At 47.9% G+C, this 27,092-nt stretch overlaps 2 protein-coding genes across 4 annotated transcripts in view; one reads left to right on the top strand and one right to left on the bottom strand.

Moving 5' to 3' along the window:
* The window catches only part of LOC121554890 (ankyrin repeat and zinc finger domain-containing protein 1-like), a 37,049-nt gene extending 36,474 nt beyond the window's left edge, over positions 1–575 (top strand). Inside the window, 1 exon segment of the mRNA XM_045212067.1 lies at positions 1–575. Within this exon segment, the coding sequence (XP_045068002.1) occupies positions 1–136 (136 nt within the window). The 3' untranslated portion in view covers positions 137–575.
* On the bottom strand, positions 413–27,092 carry glb1l (galactosidase, beta 1-like). 3 transcript variants are annotated; one of them, XM_041868947.1, is made up of 16 exons: positions 26,930–27,092; positions 21,543–21,712; positions 16,401–16,551; positions 15,863–15,923; positions 15,255–15,349; positions 14,949–15,129; positions 14,332–14,390; positions 14,131–14,252; positions 13,884–13,924; positions 12,267–12,385; positions 11,947–12,021; positions 5,253–5,342; positions 5,039–5,152; positions 2,227–2,358; positions 1,498–1,725; positions 413–1,236 (listed from the first exon to the last, which is right to left on the bottom strand). In XM_041868947.1, the coding sequence occupies exons 1-16, from the start codon at positions 26,990–26,992 to the stop codon at positions 1,033–1,035; spliced, it is 1,905 nt and encodes a 634-aa protein (XP_041724881.1). In that variant the 5' UTR covers positions 26,993–27,092; the 3' UTR covers positions 413–1,032. The 3 variants fall into 3 exon arrangements, with proteins under 3 accessions (XP_041724881.1, XP_041724882.1, XP_041724883.1); XM_041868948.2 differs by having other exon boundaries at positions 21,530–21,712; positions 26,930–27,016; XM_041868949.1 differs by lacking the exons at positions 21,543–21,712; positions 26,930–27,092 and adding an exon at positions 21,220–21,258 and having other exon boundaries at positions 16,401–16,553.

The following is a 27,092-nucleotide window of genomic DNA, read 5'->3' as shown; positions in this document are numbered from 1 at the left end:
GCGGTGTTGGCAGTGTGGGGAGTCCCTGGTGGGAAAGGTCCCGTTTCAATACCTGGACTTCAGCTTCTGCACCCCTCGCTGTGTCCAGGAGCACCGCAAGGCTAATGTGGCTAACTGGAGCAAAGCAGGAAACTAAAACACCCGACAATAACATTGCTACTTACAGGTCCTGACATATGACCATAACAGCCTCAGCCTAACCTTAAACTCTGCTGTGTCCAGGAGCACCGCAAGGCTAATGTGGCTAACTGGAGCTAAGCAGACAGGAGAGAGCATTGAGTAAAGGAGGAAACTGACTTTCCACCACAAAAACCCACGGACCAGTCAAAGGAGGCAGAGCTGATGGCTCCTCTAGGTCTGAACCGGGTCAACTGGTGTCAAATTAAATAATAATAAACGATATTAATTCAACTGTACATGTGATGAAATGCTGTTTATTAATGTACAGTGGACACACTACGTTTTTTAAGAAAATGATTTATTAAAAAGGTATCTAGTAAAGTGCAAACAGAGGCAGCATTTGACAGAAGCATCATATTTACAGCATCTCATGTTATTAAATCATGTCAAAACAATGATTACCATAACTGTCATCTATTTATTAATGAGCTTAACACTGAAAACCAAACCTTATGTTTCCTTAAAAACAGATCATCATATTTGCTTCCTGCAGATGTAGCAGAGAAAGGGGTTCAGAAACTGAAAGGCTGGCTCAGCAGTTGTTACATTTGTTATAGACTAAGTAAGTCACTCTAGAAAAGTCTGCTGAAATGAATTGATTGATACAGGATATACTACTAATACATTGATTGATAGACGAGTATTAGCTGATGCTGGTTGGACAGAGACTTATTCGGAGGGATTGATTGGCTGTCTGTCATCTCTGTTGAATGTTTCCCTTGCTGGGATTGGCTGTGTCAACTATGAAGAAGCTGATTTATCCGAGGTGTCATGTCTTGCCAGCGGTGCAAAAAAGGAGACCCTGGTGTGTGTCTGCTGTCTTCTGCCTGTTGACCTTCTGTAGCTGTGGTGTCATGTCTTGCCAGCGGTGCTGCCGAGCTGGGGCCGGTCCATAAAGAGGACCCTGGTGTGTGGAGGGGCCCTCTCTAGCTCCAGGACTGTGATGTTGTTGGGCTGGGTGGGGCTGAGCAGGGGCCCCGGGACGTACAGGGTCTGCTGGGGACCTCTCTTAGGCCAATACCTTCCCAGGTTCATCCCGTTGATCCACACCTGGCCCTGGGAACGGCAGAGGGGAGACAGTCAGTTCTCAACGCAGAACTGGCATGTCGTCAGTGGAGGATTTGACCCTATATGCTTAACCCCAAGAAGGAACTGATAGTGAACACGGAGGACATACATCTGTTTGACTCTTGTTTTTCGAGAGCCATTGTGTTCATAGATCTCCCTATTGAGTAAGGACTACAGTAGTATATCTGTAATATTAAGCCACGGTAAATAGACTCCGTAGTATTAACTCAGTATTGATTATGTCCTCACCTTGGTCCATTCATTGAGCCGGAGAAAGGTGTCCCAGGCCAGACCGTTGGGAGGCAGGGTGCCCTGGTAGAAGACTGGCCCATCTGAGGGCCCTCTGACTGGGCCGGGCGGGGAGCGTCGCTGGCCTGACTGTGGCCATCCGGAGGCGATGGCTCCGTCAATGTCCAGAGGGTAGATCTGCCAGTCGGTCAGCACATCTTCACCCAGGACCAGGTTACTCAACAGGCCCTGCAAAATACAGACATGACCGAGGGATCAACTAAGTCTCAATTCCTTAGCCTGAGTGCCAGTCTGTTTTGTGCCTTTGCCAACTCATTGTCATGATGATCCTCTGCACTCTCCACTGGGTCCCAGTTACGACCCTGGGCTTGCAGCAGAACATTGAAGGTGAGACCAATCAGGTGTGTCCCTTCCTTAGCCAGAGTGCCAGTCTGGTTGTCAGGCCAACTCCTTTCTACTCTTCGTCATGAGATGTTTGGCTTGGCAAGGACACACAAACAGATCTGGGATTGGCTATCCATTCCTTGCAAAAGTTGACTAATACTTGCGTGAACATTCCTATTGTAGACTCCAATAACTTCATTGTTTCTCTTGGATATTGGAGTGTGGACCTTTGTGTGACCAGCACCTCACTCACTACCATAAATCTTAAACTGCTAAAACCTATTTTATTCAGATAAAAGATAGAAACACGTGTCTGTGTGTCTACTGAGGTTGATGTAGACTTGCCTTGAAGTCGTTGATCTTGCTGCCAAAGTTGACCCGTCCCATGTTCTCCACTAGAACATCGATCTGGTCCCCCTCCTTCCCTGTTACGTTCATCACCAGAGTCGTGTCTCTCTCCAGCAGCCCCTGGAAAACCTGTATATAGGAGCAGGTCACAACCTCTGGACAACATGCTGACAGGACAAAACCATCACACAACCTCTGTACAACATGCTGACAGGACAAAACCATCACACAACCTCTGTACAACATGCTGACAGGACAAAACCATCACACAACCTGTGTAAAAAAAAACACCCAATCGAATACTTATGGGAGATTCTGGAGCGGCGCCTGACGTACTGACCACAGCTCGCGTTGCAAAATAAACGTACGCATACATGTTATTCAATCATTTCATCCAAACTGCTCGTCTGCGGAGCCAGGCGCTAAAATAGAACTTGGTTCTATTTGTGACACTTGACGCGCTGCAAGTCCCACCTCTCCCATCTCCTCATTGGTTTTTAGGAGCCTATACCCACGTGGGTGTGTTACGGATACAGGTATCCTGTGTCTTTTTGTGTTTTGCCTCTCCTTCTGCCCTAATCACAGGTGTCCTGTATGTTCCTGATTGGTGGTCGTTGGGGTGTCTGCTGATTGCTGAGGTGGACCAATCAGTGGACATTCCTCTGCATTGCACCACCTGTTTCTGGTTTTTCAATCACCTCATCCCATTGTTTAAAAGCCGGTCAGTTGTGTTTGTAGAGAGAGGCTATTTCCGTATGTGAGTATGGATACTGTGGTGTCCTGTGTACGCTGTTTGGTAACTTTGTGTGTTTCTGGGAAAAGGGGGGTTTAAGCTAGTTGCCCTTGGGCGTACATTACCCGTAGGAAGAAAACTGTCTAAACACACTAGTTAGACCTGAGCGGACCACCCACTGTAGTTTTGTATGGTAGCAGTAGCCTAGCGGTTCTTGAGGCAGGCAAGATCAGTTTAGTTTTTTTTTACACTATTGAGTCATTTCTTGGGTCCTGCTCAGCCCTTTTTCCCAAACATTTACTGTGTGTTCAAAAATAAACATTTTATGTTTGACGGTAGTTTATGGTTGTCGTGTAGTTTTTGTTCTCACTGTTCCATGTCACGATTCTAATTCGCATGAATGATGTTACGGTTCTCTTGTCCATCCCCCCTAGATGTTTAAAGCCACGGGGTTCGTAACGTAATGATTGAAAGATTAACTGAGGTCCGCACTCCAGTCCAGTTGGTGGCGGTAATGAACCTTAAAGTTGGTTGCCAACCACCATATAGGATCCCCTGTAGATCAGTTGGTAGAGCATGGTGCTTGCAATGCCAGGGTTGTGGGTTCGTTTCCCACGGGGGGCCAGTATGAAAATGTATGCACTCACTAACTAAGTCGCTCTGGATAAGAGCGTCTGCTAAATGACTCAAATGTAAATGTATATAAAGTCTGAAGAAGATGACGACCACTACTACTACTGGAGAGATTTTTAGAAACTAACTAGGTTTCCACTTTTATCTGTGGATTAAATGTCGGAGTAGAGATCACATGATTTTGTGTGACTCAAAATTCTACAACGATCCAGAAAAAAAAAGGACCTTTTGCATTTCAGGTAAAATAACAACCCAATGTTTGTATCCCAGGACAGAATAGCTAGCAACAGCTAGCTAGCTAAATGTCCATGAATGTTTAATGGTTTTTTCGACCTATCCCCAAATTAATATAGTTGGTTCAGAGTTCATTTTGATATTCCAACCTGCGTGTCCTGATCACGCCAGAATCAACATGGCGCTCGGCCTAGTCAGCATCTCGCTCTCTCTCGCTCCCTCTCTCCCTCCCCTCCCGGAGGACCTGAGCCCTAGGACCATGCCTCAGGACTACCTGGCCTGATGACTCCTGGCTGTCCCCGGTCCTCTCCCTCTCTCCCTCCCCTCCCGGAGGACCTGAGCCCTAGGACCATGCCTCAGGACTACCTGGCCTGATGACTCCTGGCTGTCCCCAGTCCACCTGATGACTCCTGGCTGTCCCCAGTCCACCTGGTCGTGCTGCTGCTCCAGTTTCCACTCTTCTGCCTGCGGCTATGGAACCCTGACCTGTTCACCGGACGTGCTACCTTGTCCCAGACCTGCTGTTTTCAACTCTCTCTCTCTACCGCACCTGCTATTTCAACCTCTAAATGCCCGGCTATGAAAAGCCAAGTGACATTTACTCCTGATGTACTGACCTGTTGCACCCTCTACAACCACTGGGATTATTATTTGACCCTGCTGGTCATCTATAAACGTTTGAACATCTTGGAGAAAAATCTGGCCTTAATGGCCATGTACTGTTATAATCTCCACCCGGCACAGCCAGAAGAGGACTGGCCACCCCTCAGAGCCTGGTTCCTATCTAGGTTTCTTCCTGGGTTCCTGCCTTTCTAGGGAGTTTTTCCTAGCCACTGTGCTTCTACATCTGCATTGCTTGCTGTTTGGGGTTTTAGGCTGGGTTTCTGTATAGCACTTTGTGACATCTGCTGATGTAAAAAGGCCTTTATAAATCAAATGTGATTGATTGACCTACCCCACAGAAAGACAGACACCTACCCCACAGACAGAGACACCTACCCCACAGACAGACACACCTACCCCACAGACAGAGACACCTACCCCACAGACAGACACCTACCCCACAGAAAGACAGACACCTACCCCACAGACAGACACACCTACCCCACAGACAGAGACACCTACCCCACAGACAGACACACCTACCCCACAGACAGAGACACCTACCCCACAGACAGAGACACCTACCCCACAGACAGAGACACCTACCCCACAGACAGAGACATATGCTCGGTCATGAACCCCATTCAGAGGAGAGATGAGGGGTGTGTCTTCTGGCAGGTCCCTGGGCAGCTTGGTCCGATACAGCATGAAACCATAGTACTCAACAACACATTAAGTCAAGTTAAAACAAAGTTACATCATTTTCCTCCGATTATTGACAACACTCCATAACTACAACAGACAGAGGTGATAGACCTACCTGCTTCATCTCTTCAAAAGACAGAGGGTACCGGGATCGGACGGGACCCTGAGGCGACAGCGTGTCCAACAGGCTGCTGAGGTTCCCTACCTACCAAACAGAGCCAGAGGTTTAAGTCATACAGTATGTCATACTATGGATTTATTTGTCCTTTAACTAGGGCCATCGGTCTTCAACCTGCAGGTGGTCTGCACAAATATCTATAGTTTTTCTTCCAAAAATAACAGTTGGGAGTATTAATGGTATTATGAGCAATTTTTACATTTACATTTCACAATGCAAATTATAACAATAACAGTAGGCCTTTCATCTGTAACATTCACTCTAAATGTGTCAACCAAGATATTTTATGTTAACCCTTTACACTGGTGGGAATTTACCCATATGGAGAGAGCTACATGCAGATGAGGAAAACATCTGCATAAAAGGACAACAGTTGACCTGACAAGACTGAATCCAAACATTACACTGTTGATTTTATCTGCATTTTACATTTACTGTACTTTTCGCCGCATTTGTTGTTTACAAAATACTCAGGATACATTCAGTAACATGATAAGAATATTCCTGGAAAACAGACAATAAAATGACAAGGGTTTGAGTGAGAGGACTAACTGGTGTCTCCAAGTGGACACACCTCTCCACTGTCTCCAAGTGACCACACCTCTCCACTGTCTCCAAGTGGACACACCTCTCCACTGTCTCCAAGTGACCACACCTCTCCACTGTCTCCAAGTGGACACACCTCTCCACTGTCTCCAAGTGGACACACCTCTCCACTGTCTCCAAGTGACCACACCTCTCCACTGTCTCCAAGTGGACACACCTCTCCACTGTCTCCAAGTGGACACACCTCTCCACTGTCTCCAAGTGACCACACCTCTCCACTGTCTCCAAGTGGACACACCTCTCCAGTGTCTCCAAGTGGACACACCTCTCCACTGTCTCCAAGTGGACACACCTCTCCACTGTCTCCAAGTGGACACACCTCCCACTGTCTCCAAGTGGACACACCTCTCCACTGTCTCCAAGTGGACACACCTCTCCACTGTCTCCAAGTGGACACACCTCTCCACTGTCTCCAAGTGACCACACCTCTCCAGTGTCTCCAAGTGGACACACCTCCCACTGTCTCCAAGTGGACACACCTCTCCACTGTCTCCAAGTGACCACACCTCTCCACTGTCTCCAAGTGGACACACCTCTCCACTGTCTCCAAGTGGACACACCTCTCCACTGTCTCCAAGTGACCACACCTCTCCACTGTCTCCAAGTGGACACACCTCCCACTGTCTCCAAGTGGACACACCTCTCCACTGTCTCCAAGTGGACACACCTCTCCACTGTCTCCAAGTGGACACACCTCTCCACTGTCTCCAAGTGACCACACCTCTCCAGTGTCTCCAAGTGGACACACCTCCCACTGTCTCCAAGTGGACACACCTCTCCACTGTCTCCAAGTGACCACACCTCTCCACTGTCTCCAAGTGGACACACCTCTCCACTGTCTCCAAGTGGACACACCTCTCCACTGTCTCCAAGTGACCACACCTCTCCACTGTCTCCAAGTGGACACACCTCTCCAGTGTCTCCAAGTGGACACACCTCTCCACTGTCTCCAAGTGGACACACCTCTCCACTGTCTCCAAGTGACCACACCTCTCCAGTGTCTCCAAGTGGACACACCTCCCACTGTCTCCAAGTGGACACACCTCTCCACTGTCTCCAAGTGACCACACCTCTCCACTGTCTCCAAGTGGACACACCTCTCCACTGTCTCCAAGTGGACACACCTCTCCACTGTCTCCAAGTGGACACACCTCTCCACTGTCTCCAAGTGACCACACCTCTCCACTGTCTCCAAGTGGACACACCTCTCCACTGTCTCCAAGTGACCACACCTCTCCACTGTCTCCAAGTGACCACACCTCTCCACTGTCTCCAAGTGACCACACCTCTCCACTGTCTCCAAGTGACCACACCTCTCCACTGTCTCCAAGTGGACACACCTCTCCACTGTCTCCAAGTGGACACACCTCTCCACTGTCTCCAAGTGACCACACCTCTCCACTGTCTCCAAGTGACCACAACTCTCCACTGTCTCCAAATGACCACACCTCTCCACTGTCTCCAAGTGGACACACCTCTCCACTGTCTCCAAGTGGACACACCTCTCCACTGTCTCCACGTGGACACACCTCTCCACTGTCTCCAAGTGACCACACCTCTCCACTGTCTCCAAGTGGACACACCTCTCCACTGTCTCCAAGTGACCACACCTCTCCACTGTCTCCAAGTGACCACACCTCTCCACTGTCTCCAAGTGACCACACCTCTCCACTGTCTCCAAGTGGACACACCTCTCCACTGTCTCCAAGTGACCACACCTCTCCACTGTCTCCAAGTGACCACACCTCTCCACTGTCTCCAAGTGGACACACCTCTCCACTGTCTCCAAGTGGACACACCTCTCCACTGTCTCCAAGTGACCACACCTCTCCACTGTCTCCAAGTGACCACACCTCTCCACTGTCTCAAGTGACCACACCTCTCCACTGTCTCCAAGTGACCACACCTCTCCACTGTCTCCAAGTGGACACACCTCCACTGTCTCCAAGTGACCACACCCTCTCCACTGTCTCCAAGTGGACACACCTCTCCACTGTCTCCAAGTGGACACACCTCTCCACTGTCTCCAAGTGACCACACCTCTCCACTGTCTCCAAGTGGACACACCTCTCCACTGTCTCCAAGTGGACACACCTCTCCACTGTCTCCAAGTGGACACACCTCTCCACTGTCTCCAAGTGACCACACCTCTCCACTGTCTCCATGTGACCACACCTCTCCACTGTCTCCAAGTGACCACACCTCTCCACTGTCTCCAAGTGACCACACCTCTCCAGTGTCTCCAAGTGACCACACCTCTCCAGTGTCTCCAAGTGGACACACCTCTCCAGTGTCTCCAAGTGACCACACCTTTCCAGTGTCTCCAAGTGACCACACCTTTCCAGTGTCTCCAAGTGACCACACCTTTCCAGTGTCTCCAAGTGACCACACCTCTCCAGTGTGTCCAAGTGACCACACCTCTCCAGTGTCTCCAAGTGACCACACCTCTCCACTGTCTCCAAGTGACCACACCTCTCCACTGTCTCCAAGTGACCACACCTCTCCACTGTCTCCAAGTGACCACACCTTTCCACTGTCTCCAAGTGGACACACCTCTCCACTGTCTCCAAGTGGACACACCTCTCCACTGTCTCCAAGTGGACACACCTCTCCACTGTCTCCAAGTGGACACACCTCTCCACTGTCTCCAAGTGACCACACCTCTCCAGTGTCTCCAAGTGACCACACCTCTCCAGTGTCTCCAAGTGACCACACCTTTCCAAAGTGTGCACAGTTCTTAAGTAATTTCAATGCACTTTTATGACTCAAAGAAGAGGATTCAACTATAAGGTGGGTTTTTTGAGCTCTCCTAGCTGTGAGGTTGAGGAACTAAAGCAAACACACTGGTAGTTGTTTGTAACATTTACATTTTACATTTTTGTCATTTAGCAGACGCTCTTATCCAGAGCGACTTACAGGAGCAATTAGGGTTAAGTGCCTTGCTCAAGGGCACATCGACAGATTTTTTCACCTAGTCGGCTCGGGGATTAGAACCAGCGACCTTTCGGTTACTGGCACAACGCTCTTAACCACTAAGCTACCTGCCGCCCCAACCCTGCTTTCATGCCCTCACAATTAATGTTGTTGTTTACGCAATCCAAAAACGGTCCGTTATAAAATCGCAATCTGGGTCAGGTGGGCATCATTTGAAAGCCTGGGTCAGGTGGGCATCATTTGAAAGCCTGGGTCAGGTGGGCATCATTTGAAAGCCTGGGTCAGGTGGGCATCATTTGAAAGCCTGTATATTTGGGTGTTTGTGGAGAGTTTGTTCATGTATTTTGCGTGCCCTGACACTGCACAACAAGGAAGTGAATCGCAGCTGGGATAAGTTTCTCAAAAACAAAAAGTGTCTGGACCCTTCTATAAACATTTCATTTACATAAAAACAAAAGAGTGATTTCTCCTTTAAAGTAACCTGTCTTATGTAACCGTACCAAACGTAACATATCATACTAATTTCAGTGTCCCGGATTTACATGTACTATGTTACGACTAGACTATGAGACCAGGCTGCTGTTGTTTTAACCTGGTGCAGTGGGTGGAGCCCCCGGACTATGTTCTACTTGTGGATGGCGATTTCAGATTTCCTGTGAACACACTGAAAAGTAATTTGACACTGTGTTGATCAGTCAGCTCACATCATGTCAAGACGGCAGGAGAGGGAGTTTATGCTGGATCTGGAATTTATTAGGACACCTGTTTGAAACAGCAATGCTGTCAATATGGTAAGAATGCACAAATATGCATTTGGGGTTCAACCGTTTACTACATGCGGTTCAACATAGCTAACTTACTGTTTCTTAACAAGGCAATTTGTTTTTCTCGGCTATGGTTTGTGTTGTGGTCTTGGTCTTAGTCGAGGAAATGTAGCGTAGCTAACTGTAAGGACCCTGGGACTAAATACCTCCCTCTGCAACTGGATCCTGGACTTCCTGACGGGCCGCCCCCAGGTGGTAAGGGTAGGCAACAACACATCTGCCACGCTGATCCTCAACACGGGGGCCCCTCAGGGGTGCGTGCTCAGTCCCCTCCTGTACTCCCTGTTCACCCATGACTGCATGGCCAGGCACGACTCCAACACCATCATTAAGTTTGCCGATGACACAACAGTGGTAGGCCTGATCACCGACAACGATGAGACAGCCTATAGGGAGGAGGTCAGAGACCTGGCCGTGTGGTGCCAGGATAACAATCTCTCCCTCAACGTGATCAAGACAAAGGAGATGATTGTGGGACTACAGGGAAAAAAAAGAGGACTGAGCACGGCCCCCATTCTCATCGACGGGCTGTAGTGGAACAGGTTGAGAGCTTCAAGTTCCTTGGTGTCCACATCACCAACAAACTATGATGGTCCAAACACACCAAGACAGTCGTGAAGAGGGCACGACAAGCCATTCCCCTCAGGAGACTGAAAAGATTTGGCATGGGTCCTCAGATCCTCAAAACGTTATACAGCTGCACCATCGAGAGCATCCTGACTGGTTGCATCACCGCCTGGTATGGCAACTGCTCGGCCTCCGACCGCAAGGCACTACAGAGGGTAGTGCGTACGGCCCAGTACATCACTGGGGCCAAGCTTCCTGCCATCCAGGACCTCTATACCTGGCGGTGTCAAAGGAAGGCCCTAAAAATGATCAAATACTCCAGCCACCCTAGTCATAAACTGTTCTCTCTGCTACCGCACGGCAAGCGGTACCGGAGCGCCAAGTCTAGGTCCAAAAGGCTTCTTAACAGCTTCTACCCCCAAGCCATAAGACTCCTGAACAGCTAATCATGGCTACCCGGACTATTTGCAATGCCGTCCAAACCCCACCCCAATCCCCTCTTTTACGCTGCTGCTACTCTGTTTATTATTTATGCATAGTCACTTTAACTCTACCCACATGTACATATTACCTCAATTACCTCGACTAACCTGTGCCCCCGCACATTGACTCTGCACCGGTACCCCCTGTATATAGCCTCCCTACTGTTATTTTATTTTACTGCTGCTCTTTAATTATTATTATTATTAAAAAATTTTACTTAACACTTTTTTTATTTTCTTAAAACTGCAGTTTACATATGATGACTTCAGCCTTAGGTGAAAAACCTTACTTGGCTATATGTAGCTAGCTAGCTTTCCTCGCTTGTTGGTTAGCTAGCTAGCCAACGTTAGCTCTCATCTGACTGATATAACTTTACATTAGCTAGCTACCTAGCTAATCAAAACAAAACCACATGAATTGGCAAGCTACCTTTTATTTTCCTGTTCGTTAGCTAGCTAGCTTTCAGCTGACTGGTGTTAGCTAGCTACAGAGGCTAGCTGATGGACTTTGTACAAGTAAGCTAATGTTAGCTACCTAGCTAATAAAAATATCTGTTTGCATTGATTAACCTCAGTTTGAATACCACCATATAGCTAGCTATAGACAGTAGCCTAGGTTTGATCCATACCCTTCTTATGACTGGCAGTATGGCGCAAGCAGCTGTGTTGTTGCTGAGCAACCAACCAGTGTTACAACTCTGAGTTTCAGCTAAGAAAGATGTTAGCATCAAAAATGATAGAAACAAGGTAGCACATCGTTGGTTCTTAACGGACAGAAATGAGCACGTGAGAGCGATAAATTATACATTTAATAAAAACTGTTGCACCTATAAACTTAGTCAATCCGGCATTTCTTAAGTCCAATGGTCACTTTATGGACGCTATAGTCTCTTTTTAAATCAGACGTCTAGAATTTGAGCTTGGTCGGCGCAAGAAATACTCATAAAAATCAATTGCTAACGACCCTGTTAAAAATCTGGTATGTGGTTCTCAGTAACGGCTGGGACGGCTCATGACGAGAGGCGAGGGGTGTGTTGTGTATCTCCAATCAAAGTTGTTTTGTGAATTTCCATCGAGATTGGTGTCATATTGGCATATTGATATGACGGTAGGGAGATTTGAATTTAACACTGAACTTCAACCAATACCTATCGTCGCGTCTATTATAAGGCAATGTGTTGGGTCCTGGTAGCGAAGTATGCTATAATGAGCCCGTACCATTGTCAGAGTCACAAAGCCATAGGCCATCTTGGGAGAGGCTGGGGGCATGGGACCCACTGGGATGTCTCTGAACTAGATGGAAAGGGGAAAATATAACCAGTAAAAGACACAACACACTTGTCATCAATATAATACATTTCAACGGGTCTGCATCTCAAGTGCCTCCCTATCTAGTGTGATACTTTTGACCAGAGCCTGTGGTACCCTAGTATCCCCATATGGTACACCAGAGCACTATGGGCCCTGGTCTAAAGTAGTGCACTATATAGGGCATAGGGTGCCATTTGGGTCCTGTGGGTTGGTCCCAGTCATGTTACCTTGCTGATGGTGTCCCGTATTCCTAGTAGTTTCTCTGTAGAGTCTCCTGCCTCAGACAGAGGGGCGTTGTAGTCATAACTGGTCACTACCGACCTAAACCTGTTGTCATGGTCTGCTCCTACAGGGGTAACGTGACAACAGTTATGTATCCACTCCTACAGGGGTAACGTGACAACAGGTATATATCCACTCCTACAGGGGTAACGTGACAACAGGTATATATCCACTCCTACAGGGGTAACGTGACAACAGGTATATATCCACTCCTACAGGGGTAACATGACAACAGGTATATATCCACTCCTACAGGGGTAACATGACAACAGGTATATATCCACTCCTACAGGGGTAACATGACAACAGGTATATATCCACTCCTACAGGGGTAACGTGACAACAGGTATATATCCACTCCTACAGGGGTAACGTGACAACAGTTATGTATCCACTCCTACAGGGGTAACATGACAACAGGTATATATCCACTCCTACAGGGGTAACGTGACAACAGGTATATATCCACTCCTACAGGGGTAACGTGACAACAGGTATATATCCACTCCTACAGGGGTAACGTGACAACAGGTATATATCCACTCCTACAGGGGTAACGTGACAACAGGTATATATCCACTCCTACAGGGGTAACGTGACAACAGGTATATATCCACTCCTACAGGGGTAACGTGACAACAGTTATGTATCCACTCCTACAGGGGTAACGTGACAACAGGTATATATCCACTCCTACAGGGGTAACGTGACAACAGGTATATATCCACTCCTACAGGGGTAACGTGACAACAGTTATGTATCCACTCCTACAGGGGTAACGTGACAACAGGTATATATCCACTCCTACAGGGGTAACGTGACAACAGGTATATATCCACTCCTACAGGGGTAACGTGACAACAGGTATATATCCACTCCTACAGGGTAACGTGACAACAGGTATATATCCACTCCTACAGGGGTAACGTGACAACAGGTATATATCCACTCCTACAGGGGTAACGTGACAACAGGTATATATCCACTCCTACAGGGGTAACGTGACAACAGGTATATATCCACTCCTACAGGGTAACGTGACAACAGGTATATATCCACTCCTACAGGGGTAACGTGACAACAGGTATATATCCACTCCTACAGGGGTAACGTGACAACAGGTATATATCCACTCCTACAGGGGTAACGTGACAACAGGTATATATCCACTCCTACAGGGGTAACGTGACAACAGGTATATATCCACTCCTACAGGGGTAACGTGACAACAGGTATATATCCACTCCTACAGGGGTAACGTGACAACAGGTATATATCCACTCCTACAGGGGTAACGTGACAACAGGTATATATCCACTCCTACAGGGGTAACATGACAACAGGTATATATCCACTCCTACAGGGGTAACATGACAACAGGTATATATCCACTCCTACAGGGGTAACATGACAACAGGTATATATCCACTCCTACAGGGGTAACATGACAACAGGTATATATCTGATCCTACAGGGGTAACAACGAGTTATACTTTGACAGTATTAATGATTGGTATACGAGACTTCATGACGGAAATATTGATACAGCTTATTTAACCAACCATTCCAGTAGCCAAAGTTTGTCCCTCCTTCAAACATATACCTGTAGTGAGAGAATAGGACAATTGCTTTTGTTTTGACAAACATTGTTTATGCTATCAGCTCATTCAGTTAGCTTTGTTGCTTCCTACTACACCTTATCAAAAACAATGTCAGTGTCTTATCGATAAAATTGCTAAAACATCTACTGCCTTTTGTATTAAACCTTTGGCACTTTATCATACACAGAGAGAGGTTTCAGGAACCTACATGTTGACGTTGGCCCCCATACTGAGCATCTCTCCCAGCATCCTGCTGACCTTCTGGGTGTCCACCTGAGCATGCTTATCCCCCCAGTGGTCCAGCCACCCCGTGTAGAACTCAGAGTTCACCTGGAACGCACATGGCAGTTTAGGTACGGTACCACATCATCTACTATATGAAGTTGTTGTAAGAAACTACTTGACTCACCAGAGGGCCTCTTGGTTCGAATCTCCGCTGTCGTCTGAAAGCTTGGGATATGTTGACGTCTGAGTGGAGAACAAAATAAGCTTTTAAAACGACGTGGTGCCAACTATGCTACAACACAATCTCTAGAAACCTCTCTCCTCCTGTCCCTCGACTTCCTACCCGTCCCAAAGTCTATAGTGGTGTACAGTCCTTCCTGGGTTAGGGTTAAAGTTAGGGTTAGCTGTCCTACCTGGGTTAGGGTTAAAGTTAGGGTTAGCTGTCCTACCTGGGTTAGGGTTAAAGTTAGGGTTCGCTGTCCTACCTGGGTTAGGGTTAAAGTTAGGGTTAGCTGTCCTACCTGGGTTAGGGTTAAAGTTAGGGTTAGCTGTCCTTCCTGGGTTAGGGTTAAAGTTAGGGTTCGCTGTCCTTCCTGGGTTAGGGTTAAAGTTAGGGTTAGCTGTCCTACCTGGTTAAAGAAGGGGTTCCCAAGAAGATGTTAGGGTTACGCTGTCCTTCCGGTAAAGTCTAGGTTAGCTGTCCTACCTAAAGTTAGGGTTTCTTTGCTGTCCTCCTGGTTAGGGTTAGCTGTCCTACCTGGGTTAGGGTTAAAGTTAGGGTTAGCTGTCTCAAAGTCCTACCTGTCCCGAAGTCTATGGTGGCGTACATTCCCTCCAGGGTCCCACAGGTCATTTCCCGGTCCGTGTTCCCGTCGGTCGTGAAGAGAACCGTGTTCTCCCCCAGGAAGAACTGGAACAGGGTCCTCAGGTGACGCATGTAGTTATAGTCACACACATAGTAGCTCCCGTACTCATTCTCTACCTAGTGGAGTCACAGGAAGGAAGGAAGGAAACTATCCTGATCATGATGAAGGATACATTCCTTAGCATAATGAATCAATGCCCTCATGCCAGCCTGGTACAAGCAGATTGTTGAACTGTAACTACCTGCACAGTGATGATGTTGCCTCCGTTTGTATACAGCCATCTCCTCATCTTGGGTAGCAGCACTGCCATCCAGGTGGTCACTGCCTCCAAGTAGTCTGGAACAAAAGCAAGACGTCAGTCAATGATTCAACACCAACCAAGCAGAACACTGAATTACTGATATGTGTAAAGGGCATGGTACTGGCAGCATGGTTTACGATACCTGTGTACTGGCAGCATGGTTTATGATACCTGTGTACTGGCAGCATGGTTTATGATACCTGTGTACTGGCAGCATGGTTTATGATACCTGTGTACTGGCTGCATGGTTTATGATACCTGTGTACTGGCAGCATGGTTTATGATACCTGTGTACTGGCAGCATGGTTTATGATACCTGTGTACTGGCAGCATGGTTTATGATACCTGTGTACTGGCAGCATGGTTTATGATACCTGTGTACTGGCAGCATGGTTTATGATACCTGTGTACTGGCAGCATGGTTTATGATACCTGTGTACTGGCAGCATGGTTTATGATACCTGTGTACTGGCAGCATGGTTTATGATACCTGTGTACTGGCTGCATGGTTTATGATACCTGTGTACTGGCAGCATGGTTTATGATACCTGTATCTGCTGAGCGAAGTACAATGTTTGGTTTCTGGAGCAACCAAGCAGGTAAACCACCCTGAAAGAGACAGAAACAATATAATGTTGATGAACTTCTCCTGTCTATAAGCATATGAACTTCTCTCACATATCAGTCCCTCTCCTTCTACGGTCCTCCAGGTGAGAATAGGACTTACAGTAGACTACAGCCTCACACACACGTGATGTAGTGAGTTTCCAATGTGTTGCTGTCAGCTGAACGGCCTGGCTTTGACCAGAGACCGTCTAACCGAGTGCAGGTCAAGGAAACCATAGCTCCATAGGGAAGGAAGCAGTGGGGAGCCGACTGACTAAGTCTCTGGAGAAGAGCGTCTCCTTAAATGCCCTAAATGTCAGATGTAATGGTGGCCCTTTAAATGGAAGGACGGGATCATAGTAATGGCTGGAACGGAATAAATTCAGCACTTTGATACCATTCCATTCATTACTGTGAACCCGTCTTCCACTCACCAGACTCCTCTGACAGGAAGATACCTATATGTACTGTAGTGCTTACCATCTCCCACTCTGCACAGATGTAGGGTCCGGGGCGGAGGATCACCAGGAGGCCCGTCTGATTGGCCAGATCCAGGAAGTTCTCCAGGTCTCGATCCCCAGAGAAGTTGTAAACACCCTGCTTTTCCTCATGGAAGTTCCAGGGAACATAACTGACAAGAGGTAAGAGTACTGGTAACATACAGTGGGGGAAAAAGTATTTAGTCAGCCACCAATTGTGCAAGTTCTCCCACTTAAAAAGATGAGAGAGGCCTGTAATTTTCATCATAGGTACACGTCAACTATGACAGACAAATTGAGAAAAAAAATCCAGAAAATCACATTGTAGGATTTTTAATGAATTTATTTGCAAATTATGGTGGAAAATAAGTATTTGGTCACCTACAAACAAGCAAGATTTCTGGCTCTCACAGACCTGTAACTTCTTCTTTAAGAGGCTCCTCTGTCCTCCACTGTTACCTGTATTAATGGCACCTGTTTGAACTTGTTATCAGTATAAAAGACACCTGTCCACAACCTCAAACAGTCACACTCCAAACTCCACTATGGCCAAGACCAAAGAGCTGTCAAAGGACACCAGAAACAAAATTGTAGACCTGCACCAGGCTGGGAAGACTGAATATGCAATAGGTAAGCAGCTTGGTTTGAAGAAATCAACTGTGGGAGCAATTATTAGGAAATGGAAGACATACAAGACCACTGATAATCTCCCTCGATCTGGGGCTCCACGCAAGATCTCACCCCGTGGGGTCAAAATGATCACAAGAACGGTGAGCAAAAATCCCAGAACCACACGGGGGACCTAGTGAATGACCTGCAGAGAGCTGGGACCAAACTAACAAAGCCTACCATCAGTAACACACTACGCCGCCAGGGACTCAAATCCTGCAGTGCCAGACGTGTCCCCCTGCTTAAGCCAGTACATGTCCAGGCCCGTCTGAAGTTTGCTAGAGTGCATTTGGATGATCCAGAAGAGGATTGGGAGAATGTCATATGGTCAGATGAAACCAAAATATAACTTTTTGGTAAAAACTCAACTCGTCGTGTTTGGAGGACAAAGAATGCTGAGTTGCATCCAAAGAACACCATACCTACTGTGAAGCATGGGGGTGGAAACATCATGCTTTGGGGCTGTTTTTCTGCAAAGGGACCAGGACGACTGATCCGTGTAAAGGAAAGAATGAATGGGGCCATGTATCGTGAGATTTTGAGTGAAAACCTCCTTCCATCAGCAAGGGCATTGAAGATGAAACGTGGCTGGGTCTTTCAGCATGACAATGATCCCAAACACACCGCCCGGGCAACGAAGGAGTGGCTTCGTAAGAAGCATTTCAAGGTCCTGGAGTGGCCTAGCCAGTCTCCAGATCTCAACCCCATAGAAAATCTTTGGAGGGAGTTGAAAGTCTGTGTTGCCCAGCGACAGCCCCAAAACATCACTGCTCTAGAGGAGATCTGCATGGAGGAATGGGCCAAAATACCAGCAACAGTGTGTGAAAACCTTGTGAAGACTTACAGAAAACGTTTGACCTGTGTCATTGCCAACAAAGGGTATATAACAAAGTATTGAGAAACTTTTGTTATTGACCAAATACTTATTTTCCACCATAATTAGCAAATAAATTCATTAAAAATCCTACAATGTGATTTTCTGGATTTTTTTTCCTCATTTTGTCTGTCATAGTTGACGTGTACCTATGATGAAAACTACAGGCCTCTCTCATCTTTTTAAGTGGGAGAACTTGCACAATTGGTGGCTGACTAAATACTTTTTTTCCCCACTGTAACTGACAGAGAGAGGGAAGATTACTGGTAACATACAGTGCTATGAAAAAGTATTTGCCCCCTTTCTAATTTTCTCAATTTTTGCATATTTGTGATACTGAATGTTATCAGATCTTCAACCAAAACCTAATATTAGATAAAGGGAACATAAGTGAACAAATAACACAACAATTACATATTTATTTCATAAACACCCAATTCCCCTGTGTAAAAAAGTAATTGCCCCCTTACACTCAATAACTGGTTGTGCCACCTTTAGCTGCAATGACTCCAACCAAATGCTTTCTGTAGTTGTTGATCAGTCTCTCACGTCGCTGTGGAGGAATTTTGGCCCACTCTTCCATGCAGAACTGCTTTAACTCAGTGGCGTGTGGGTTTTCAAGCATGAACCGCTCGTTTCAAGTCCTGCCACAACATCTCAATTGGGATTAGGTCTGGACTTTGACTAGGCCATTCCAAAACTTCCAATTTGTTGCTTTTTAGCAATTTTCATGTAGACTTGATTGTGTGTTTTGGATCATTGTCTTGCTGCATGACCCAGCTGCGCTTCAGCTTCAGCTCACAGACGGATGGTCTGACATTCTCCTGTAGAATTATCTGATACGGAGCAGAATTCATGGTTCCTTCTATTAAGGCAAGTCGTCCAGGTCCTGAGGCAGCAAAGCATCCCCAAACCATCACACCACCACCACCATGCTTGACCGTTGGTATGATGTTCTTACTATGGAATGCAGAGTCTAGAGCTGGCCGCCCGGCCAAAGGGAGCAATCAGGGGAGAAGGGCCTTGGTCAGGGAGGTGACCAAGAACCTGATGGTCACTCTGACAGAGCTACAGAGTTCCTCTGTGGAGATGGGAGAACCTTCCAGAAGGACAACCATCTCTGCAGCACTCCACCAATCAGGCCTTTATGCTAGTGGCCAGACGGAAGCCACTCCTCAGTAAAAGGCACATGACAGCCCGCTTGGAGTTTGCCAAAAGGCACCTAAAGGACTCAGACCATGAGAAACAAGATTCTCTGGTCTGATGAAACCAAGATTTAACTCTTTGGCCTGAATGACAGGCGTCACGTCTGGAGGAAACCTGGCACCATCTCTACGGTGAAGCATGGTGGTGGCAGCATCATGCTGTGGTGATGTTTTTCAGCGGCAGGGACTGGGAGACTAGTCAGGATCGAGGGAAAGATGAACTGAGCAAAGTTCAGAGATGCCTGATGAAAACCTGCTCCAGAGCGCTCAGGACATCAGACTGGGGCGAGGGTTCACCTTCCAACAGGACAACGACCCTAAGCACACAGCCAAGACACCGCAGGAGTGGCTTCGGGACAAGTCTCTGAATGTCCTTGAGTGGCCCAGCCAGAGCCCGGACTTGAACCCAATCAAACATCTCTGGAGAGACCTGAAAATAGCTGTGCAGAGACGCTCCCCATCCAACCTGGCAGAGCTTGAGAGGATCTGCAGAGAAGAATGGGAGAAAACTCCCCAAATACAGGTGTGCCAAGCTTTTAGCGTCATACCCAAGAAGACCCAAGGCTGTAATCGCTGCCGAAGGTGCTTCAACAAAGTACTGAGTAAAGAGTCTGAATACTTATGTAAAAGTTTTTTTAATTTTTAATACATTTGCAAAAATGTCTAAAAACCTGTTTTTGCTTTGTCTTTATGGGGGTATTGTGTGTAGATTGAGGAGAAAAAAATACTATTTAATCCATTTTAGAATAAGGCTGTAACGTAAACAAAATGTTGGAAAAAGTCAAGGGGTCTGAATACTTTCGAATGCTCTGTAACTGACAGAGAGAAAAGTATGCTGCATCATGGAGGAGAAATATCTAGTATTTCTAGAACAAAAGACATCCATAGGCTAGTTCCAGTAGTCACTGTCCTGAAAACATATCACCAGAGAGTGCAGTAGTCACTGTCCTGAAAACATATCACCAGAGAGTGCAGTAGTCACTGTCCTGAAAACATATCACCAGAGAGTGCAGTCGTCACTGTCCTGAAAACATATCACCAGAGAGTGCAGTAGTCACTGTCCTGAAAACATATCACCAGAGAGTGCAGTAGTCACTGTCCTGAAAACATATCACCAGAGAGTGCAGTCGTCACTGTACTGAAAACATATCACCAGAGAGTGCAGTAGTCACTGTCCTGAAAACATATCACCAGAGAATGCAGTAGTCACTGTCCTGAAAACATATCACCAGAGAGTGCAGTCGTCACTGTACTGAAAACATATCACCAGAGAGTGCAGTCGTCACTGTCCTGAAAACATATCACCAGAGAGTGCAGTAGTCACTGTCCTGAAAACATATCACCAGAGAGTGCAGTAGTCACTGTCCTGAAAACATATCACCAGAGAGTGCAGTAGTCACTGTACTGAAAACATATCACCAGAGAGTGCAGTAGTCACTGTACTGAAAAACATATCACCAGAGAGTGCAGTAGTCACTGTACTGAAAACATATCACCAGAGAGTGCAGTAGTCACTGTCCTGAAAACATATCACCAGAGAGTGCAGTAGTCACTGTACTGAAAACATATCACCAGAGAGTGCAGTAGTCACTGTCCTGAAAACATATCACCAGAGAGTGCAGTAGTCACTGTCCTGAAAACATATCACCAGAGAGTGCAGTAGTCACTGTTCTGAAAACATATCACCAGAGAGTGCAGTAGTCACTGTACTGAAAACATATCACCAGAGAGTGCAGTAGTCACTGTCTTGAAAACATATCACCAGAGAGTGCAGTAGTCACTGTCCTGAAAACATATCACCAGAGAGTGCAGTAGTCACTGTACTGAAAAACAACAGGATCTATTGAAGCGACCTTAACCCAACACCTACTGACCTCGTCAAGAGGTTCAGATCTCTTGGAGTAAACTAAGGTGTTGTTAGTTTAACAGTCGCAAGGTCATTGGTTCAAGTCCCTACTGGGGACTACACCTTGACTTCACTACAATATGATTGTACTTTCAAGTATTTCTAGAAGAAAAGGATAGTATGGATTGGATGTTCGTACTCCAAAACCTTGTCTCATTGTAACCTTCTGTACAGCGTTGAGTCCAGCCATCTCTCTCTCTCTCTCTCTCTCTCTCTCTCTCTCTCTCTCTCTCTCTCTCTCTCTCTCTCTCTCTCTCTCTCTCTCTCTCTCTCTCTCTCTCTCTCTCTAATTTGTAGATATAGCCAAAGCAGTACAGTATTTCAGTAAATCCAGTACAATGAGGATAATGAAATCCAGTTCATTTCAGTAGTAATAATAATAGTGCATATAATCATGTATACAGGTACAACACTACTGCTGTTGTTTTGTGGAATCTTCAGGCGATACATTTGATTATATAAAAATAATCTGTCACCTGTTGAACTTACATCTGTACAGCGTTGAGTCCAGCCATGTACATCTTGAGCAGTCTGTCTCTCCAGTAGTACTGGGGGATGCGGGAATAGTGGATACTGCCGGAGATATACTGGAATGGCTTCCCATCTTTCTGGAAGCAGTTGTTATTGTAGTCTATGGAGAAGGAACGGGCCCCTGAAACCTGTAAGAAAAACCAGACAGAAGTCATACGGTGATATACAGTAAGCTTATAGGTCTGGAACTGGATCCGGCATTGACCATTTTAAGTTAAAGTAATATTTGATATCAGTAATAACTCGCTAAAAAACAAATGATAGTCCCACTAAGCCCAAACCAGATGGGATGGCGTATCGCTGCAGAATGCTATGGTAGCCATGCTGGTTAAGTGTGCCTTGAATTCTAAATAAATCACAGACAGTGTCACCAGCAAAGCACCCCCACACCATCACACCTCCTCCTCCATGCTTTACGGTGGGGAATACACATGTGGAGATCATCCGTTCACCCACATCGCGTCTCACAAAGACACGGCGGTTGGAACCAAAAACCTACAATTTGGACTCCAGACCAAAGGACACATTTCCACTGGTCTAATGTCCATTGCTCGTGTTTCTTGGCCCAAGCAAGTCTCTTCTTCTTATTGGTGTCCTTTAGTAGTGGTTCCTTTGCAGCAATTCGACCATAAAGGCCTGATTCACACAGTCTCCTCTGAACAGTTGATGTTGAGATGTGTCTGTGTCTTGAACTCTGTGAAGCATTTATAAAAGACACCTGTCCACAGCAGCAATCAATCAATCAGATTCCAAACTCTCCACCATGGCCAAGATCAAAGAGCTCTCCAAGGATGTCAGGGACAAGATTGTAGACCTACACAATGCTGGAATGGGCTACAAGACCATCGCCAAGCAGCTTGGTGAGAAGGTGACAACAGTTGGTGCGATTATTCGCAAATGGAAGAAACACAAAAGAACTGTCAATCTCCCTCGGCCTGGGGCTCCATGCAAGTTCTCACCTCGTGGAGTTGCAATGATCATGAGAATGGTGAGGAATCAGTCCAGAACTACACGGGAGGATCTTGTCAATGATCTCAAGACAGCTGGGACCATAGTCACCAAGAAAACAAATCGGTAACACACTACGCCGTGAAGGACTGAAATCCTGCAGCGCCCGCAAGGTCCCCCTGCTCAAGAAAGCACATATACAGGGCCATCTGAAGTTTACCAGTGAACATCTGAATGATTCAGAGGAGAACTGGGTGAAAGTCTTGTGGTCAGATGAGACCAAAATCGAGCTCTTTGGCATCAACTCAACTCGCCGTGTTTGGAGGAGGAGGAATGCTGTCTATGACCCCAAGAACACCATCCCCACCGTCAAACATGGAGGTGGAAACATTATGCTTTGGGGGTGTTTTTCTGCTAAGGGGACAGGACAACTTCACCGCATCAAAGGGACGATGGACGGGGCCATGTACCGTCAAATCTTGGGTGAGAACCTCCTTCCCTCAGCCAGGGCATTGAAAATGGGTCGTGGATGGGTATTCCAGCATGACAATGACCCAAAACACACGGCCAAGGCAACAAAGGAGTGGCTCAAGAAGAAGCACGTTAAGGTCCTGGAGTGGCCTAGCCAGTCTCCAGACCTTAATCCCATAGAAAATCTGTGGAGGGAGCTGAAGGTTCAAGTTGCCAAACGTCATCCTTGAAACCTTAATGACTTGGAGAAGATCTGCAAAGAGGAGTGGAACAAAATCCCTCCTGAGATGTGTGCAAACCTGGTGGCCAACTACAAGAAACGTCTGACCTCTGTGATTGTGTCACGCCCTGACTCTGGGGACTCGTATTTGTTGAGTCAGGGTGTGGTGTTCTATGTTGCATTTTCTATGTTTAGATCTAGATCGTGTAGATCTATGTTGGCCTGTGTGGTTCCCAATCAGAGGCAGCTGTAGCTCGTTGTCTCTGATTGGGGCCATACTTAGGCAGCCTATTGGCACTAGTGGGTTGTGGGATCTTGTTCCGTGTAAGGTATGTTGTTTGTGTGCTACCTTGGACTTCACGTTTCGTTTGTTGTGTGTTTATTCGTTAAATAAACATGTTGGCATATCACGCTGCGCCTTGGTCCGTCCCGTCTATAAACGATCGTGACAGAAGATCCCACCAAACGAGGACCAAGCAGCGTGTTCAGGAGCAAACGCCGGGAATTCAACAGGAGGTTACATTAGTAGATGTCCTCCTCGGTTGGGGGAGAATTACGGAGGAGGAGGCCGTCCGTTACCGGAAGGCGATGAAGGAGGATGCCCAGGTAGGAGAGGAGAAATGGCGCCAACAGTGCCGACGACGGAGACCCGAGAGGCAACCCCAAGAAAATGTTTGGGGGGGGCACACGGTGTGGACGACGAGGCAGCAGGAGGCCGTTAAAGGGCGGATCTGCAGGTTAGGAGAGGAGGCCACCAGGTTACGGGGGCTATTGGTTCAGAGGGAGGAGCTACAGGAGGCAAAAAGGTAGAAGGAAGGTGTAGAGGCACGGCGAGAGGAGCTGGTTAGGCAGCAGAAGGAGCGGGGGTTTATAAAGGAACTGCGCTCCTCGCACCAAGCAAGTGGTGCGTGTCGCCAGTCCGGTCCGGCCCGTTCCTGCTCCCCGCACTAAGCCAGTGGTGCGTGTTCCCAGTACGGCCCGACCCGTTCCTGCTCCCCGCACTAAGCCAGTGGTGTGTGTTCCCAGTACGGTCCGGCCCGTTCCTGCTCCTCGCATCAAGCCAGTGGTGCGTGTTCCCAGTACGGCCCGACCCGTTCCTGCTCCCCGCACTAAGCCAGTGGTGTGTGTTCCCAGTACGGTCCGGCCCGTTCCTGCTCCTCGCATCAAGCCAGTGGTGCGCGTCGCCAGCCTGGTCCGGCCTGTTCCTGCCCCTTGCACCAAGCCAGTGGTGCGCGTCGCCAGCCCGGTCCGGCCTGTTCCTGCCCCTTGCACCAAGCCAGTGGTGCGCGTCGCCAGCCCGGCCTGTTCCTGCTTCTCGCACCAAGCCAATGGTGCGCGTCGGCAGTCCGGCCCGGCATGTTCCTGCCCCTCGCACCAAGCCAGTGGTGCGCGTCGGCAGTCCGGCCCGGCATGTTCCTGCCCCTCGCACCAAGCCAGTGGTGCGCGTCGCCAGCACGGTCCGGCCTGTTCCTGTCCCTCGCACCAAGCCAGTGGTGCGCGTCGCCAGCCGGTCCGGCCTGTTCCTGCCCCTCACACCAAGCCAGTGGTGCGCGTCGCCAGCCCGGGTCCGGCCTGTTCCTGTCCCTCGCACCAAGCCAGTGGTGCGCGTCGCCAGCCCGGCCCGGCCTGTTCCTGTCCCTCGCACCAAGCCAGTGGTGCGCGTCGCCAGCCCGGCCCGGCCTGTTCCTCGCACCAAGCCAGTGGTGCGCGTCGCCAGCCCGGACCGGCCTGTTCCTGTCCCTCGCACCAAGCCAGTGGTGCGCGTCGCCAGCCCGGCCCGGCCTGTTCCTGTCCCTCGCACCAAGCCAGTGGTGCGCGTCGCCAGCCCGGCCCGGCCTGTTCCTGTCCCTCGCACCAAGCCAGTGGTGCGCGTCGCCAGCCCGGTCCGGCCTGTTCCTGTCCCTCGCACCAAGCCAGTGGTGCGCGTCGCCAGCCCGGGCCGGCCTGTTCCTGTCCCTCGCACCAAGCCAGTGGTGCGCGTCGCCAGCCCGGTCCGGCCTGTTCCTCCTCCTCGCACCAAGCCAGTGGTGCGTGTGTCCAGTCCGGCACGGCCCGTGCCTGTCCCACCGGTGCCTGGTCCGGCAGCGGTCAGCTGCTCCACTCCGGAGCCAGAGCAGTCCGCTCCACCGGGGTCTAGTCCAGCTCCGTTCAGCGGATCCACTCCGGAGCCAGAGCAGTCCGCTCCACCGTCGTCGGGTCCAGCTCCAGTCAGCGGTTCCAGTCCAGACCCAGACGTCAGCCCCTCTCCAGGTTCGGGGTCTCCCACACCAGGGTCCAGACAGGGCTTGGAGTATAGTGGGAGGAAGGAGAGGGGAAGCAGCGCGCCGAGGTCCAGACCAGACCAGGGGCGCAACAGGGAGGCGGAGAGTAAGTGGTCGTCACGCCCTGAGCCGGATCCGCCTCCGAGGCGGAATGCCCACCCGGCCCCTACCCTGTTATGTTTATGGTGTGCGGTCGGAGTCCACACCTTTGGGGGGGGGTACTGTCACGCCCTGACTCTGGGGACTCGTATTTGTTGAGTCAGGGTGTGGTATGTTCTATGTTGTGTTTTTTATGTTTAGATCTAGATCGTGTAGATCTATGTTGGCCGGTGTGGTTCCCAATCAGAGGCAGCTGTAGCTCGTTGTCTCTGATTGGGGCCATACTTAGGCAGCCTATTGGCACTAGTGGGTTGTGGGATCTTGTTCCGCGTAAGGTATGTTGTTTGTGTGCTACCTTGGACTTCACGTTTTGTTTGTTGTGTGTTTATTCGTTAAATAAACATGTTGGCATATCACGCTGCGCCTTGGTCCGTCCCGTCTATAAACGATCGTGACAGATTGCCAACAAGGGTTTTGCCACCAAGTACTAAGTCATGTTTTGCAGAGGGGTCAAATACTTATTTCCCTCATTAAAATGCAAATACATTTATAACATTTTTGACATGCGTTTTTCTGGATTGTTTTGTTGTTATCCTGTCTCTCACTATTCAAATAAACCTACCATTAAAATTATAGACTGATCATGTCTTTGTCAGTGGGCAAACGTACAAAATCAGCAGGGGATCAAATACTTTTTTCCCTCACTGTATATAAAATGACGTAGAATTGCATGACATTTTTATAAAAAACTATTTTTTCCTCGGACCTGCAAATAAGATGATATATTCATGCAATGCCTTTACTATAAATGAGATCTTTCCCACCCTACTCTTGTCCACCGTGGTCTGTGAACCCTCAACCTTCTGGCCCACAGACCTGTGCGTTATCAAAACTCCTGCGTTGTCATGTAATGCTGACAGGACGAAGAGCAGTTTCTAAAACTGCATATTTAAGGCTCTGGTCTGTCCAGGAAGTGAGGGTAAACGGTAGGAAGTTTCTCTGTTATCCACTTTGTCTAAATTATTATTTTGGGTATAGGGGAGGGACACTTTTTTTTTTTTCAAGCGTTCAGAGGGTTTAGGTAAAATATATTTTGCTGAAGGGAGGGCTATCCATTTTCCTTTCAGAGGTCCAATTTTCTCCATGTAACTTTATACTTGATAATAACAATATCATGCCAATATAATGTATTATTTTTACTATATTATACCCCACAGGAAAATAAATCAACAAGTTGCAAATATGAGTGGCGATAGGTCTGATCTAGAGTCAGCTGGTATAGTCACCTGGTAGACAGAGAGGAAGTTGTATTTTATATGAAATAATAGATACAGAATCAAACTTACCACAGTTCTATTCACAGCTAAACAGGCAAAGAAGACTAGGGAGAAAACAGTCTTCGTATCCATTGTTTCCAGGGTGTGGATTTAAATACGATCTAAACTTGTCATTTGCCTGGTTTAGGCTACTTGATCCAGAGAAGCAACATGCGTCGTCCCCCGCTCCAAA

Source organism: Coregonus clupeaformis, chromosome 40 (genome assembly GCF_020615455.1).
Source record: "Coregonus clupeaformis isolate EN_2021a chromosome 40, ASM2061545v1, whole genome shotgun sequence".
Classification (NCBI taxonomy): domain Eukaryota; kingdom Metazoa; phylum Chordata; class Actinopteri; order Salmoniformes; family Salmonidae; genus Coregonus; species Coregonus clupeaformis.
Note: the sequence above shows the minus strand (reverse complement) of the source record. Positions and strands in the feature narration are given on the sequence as shown.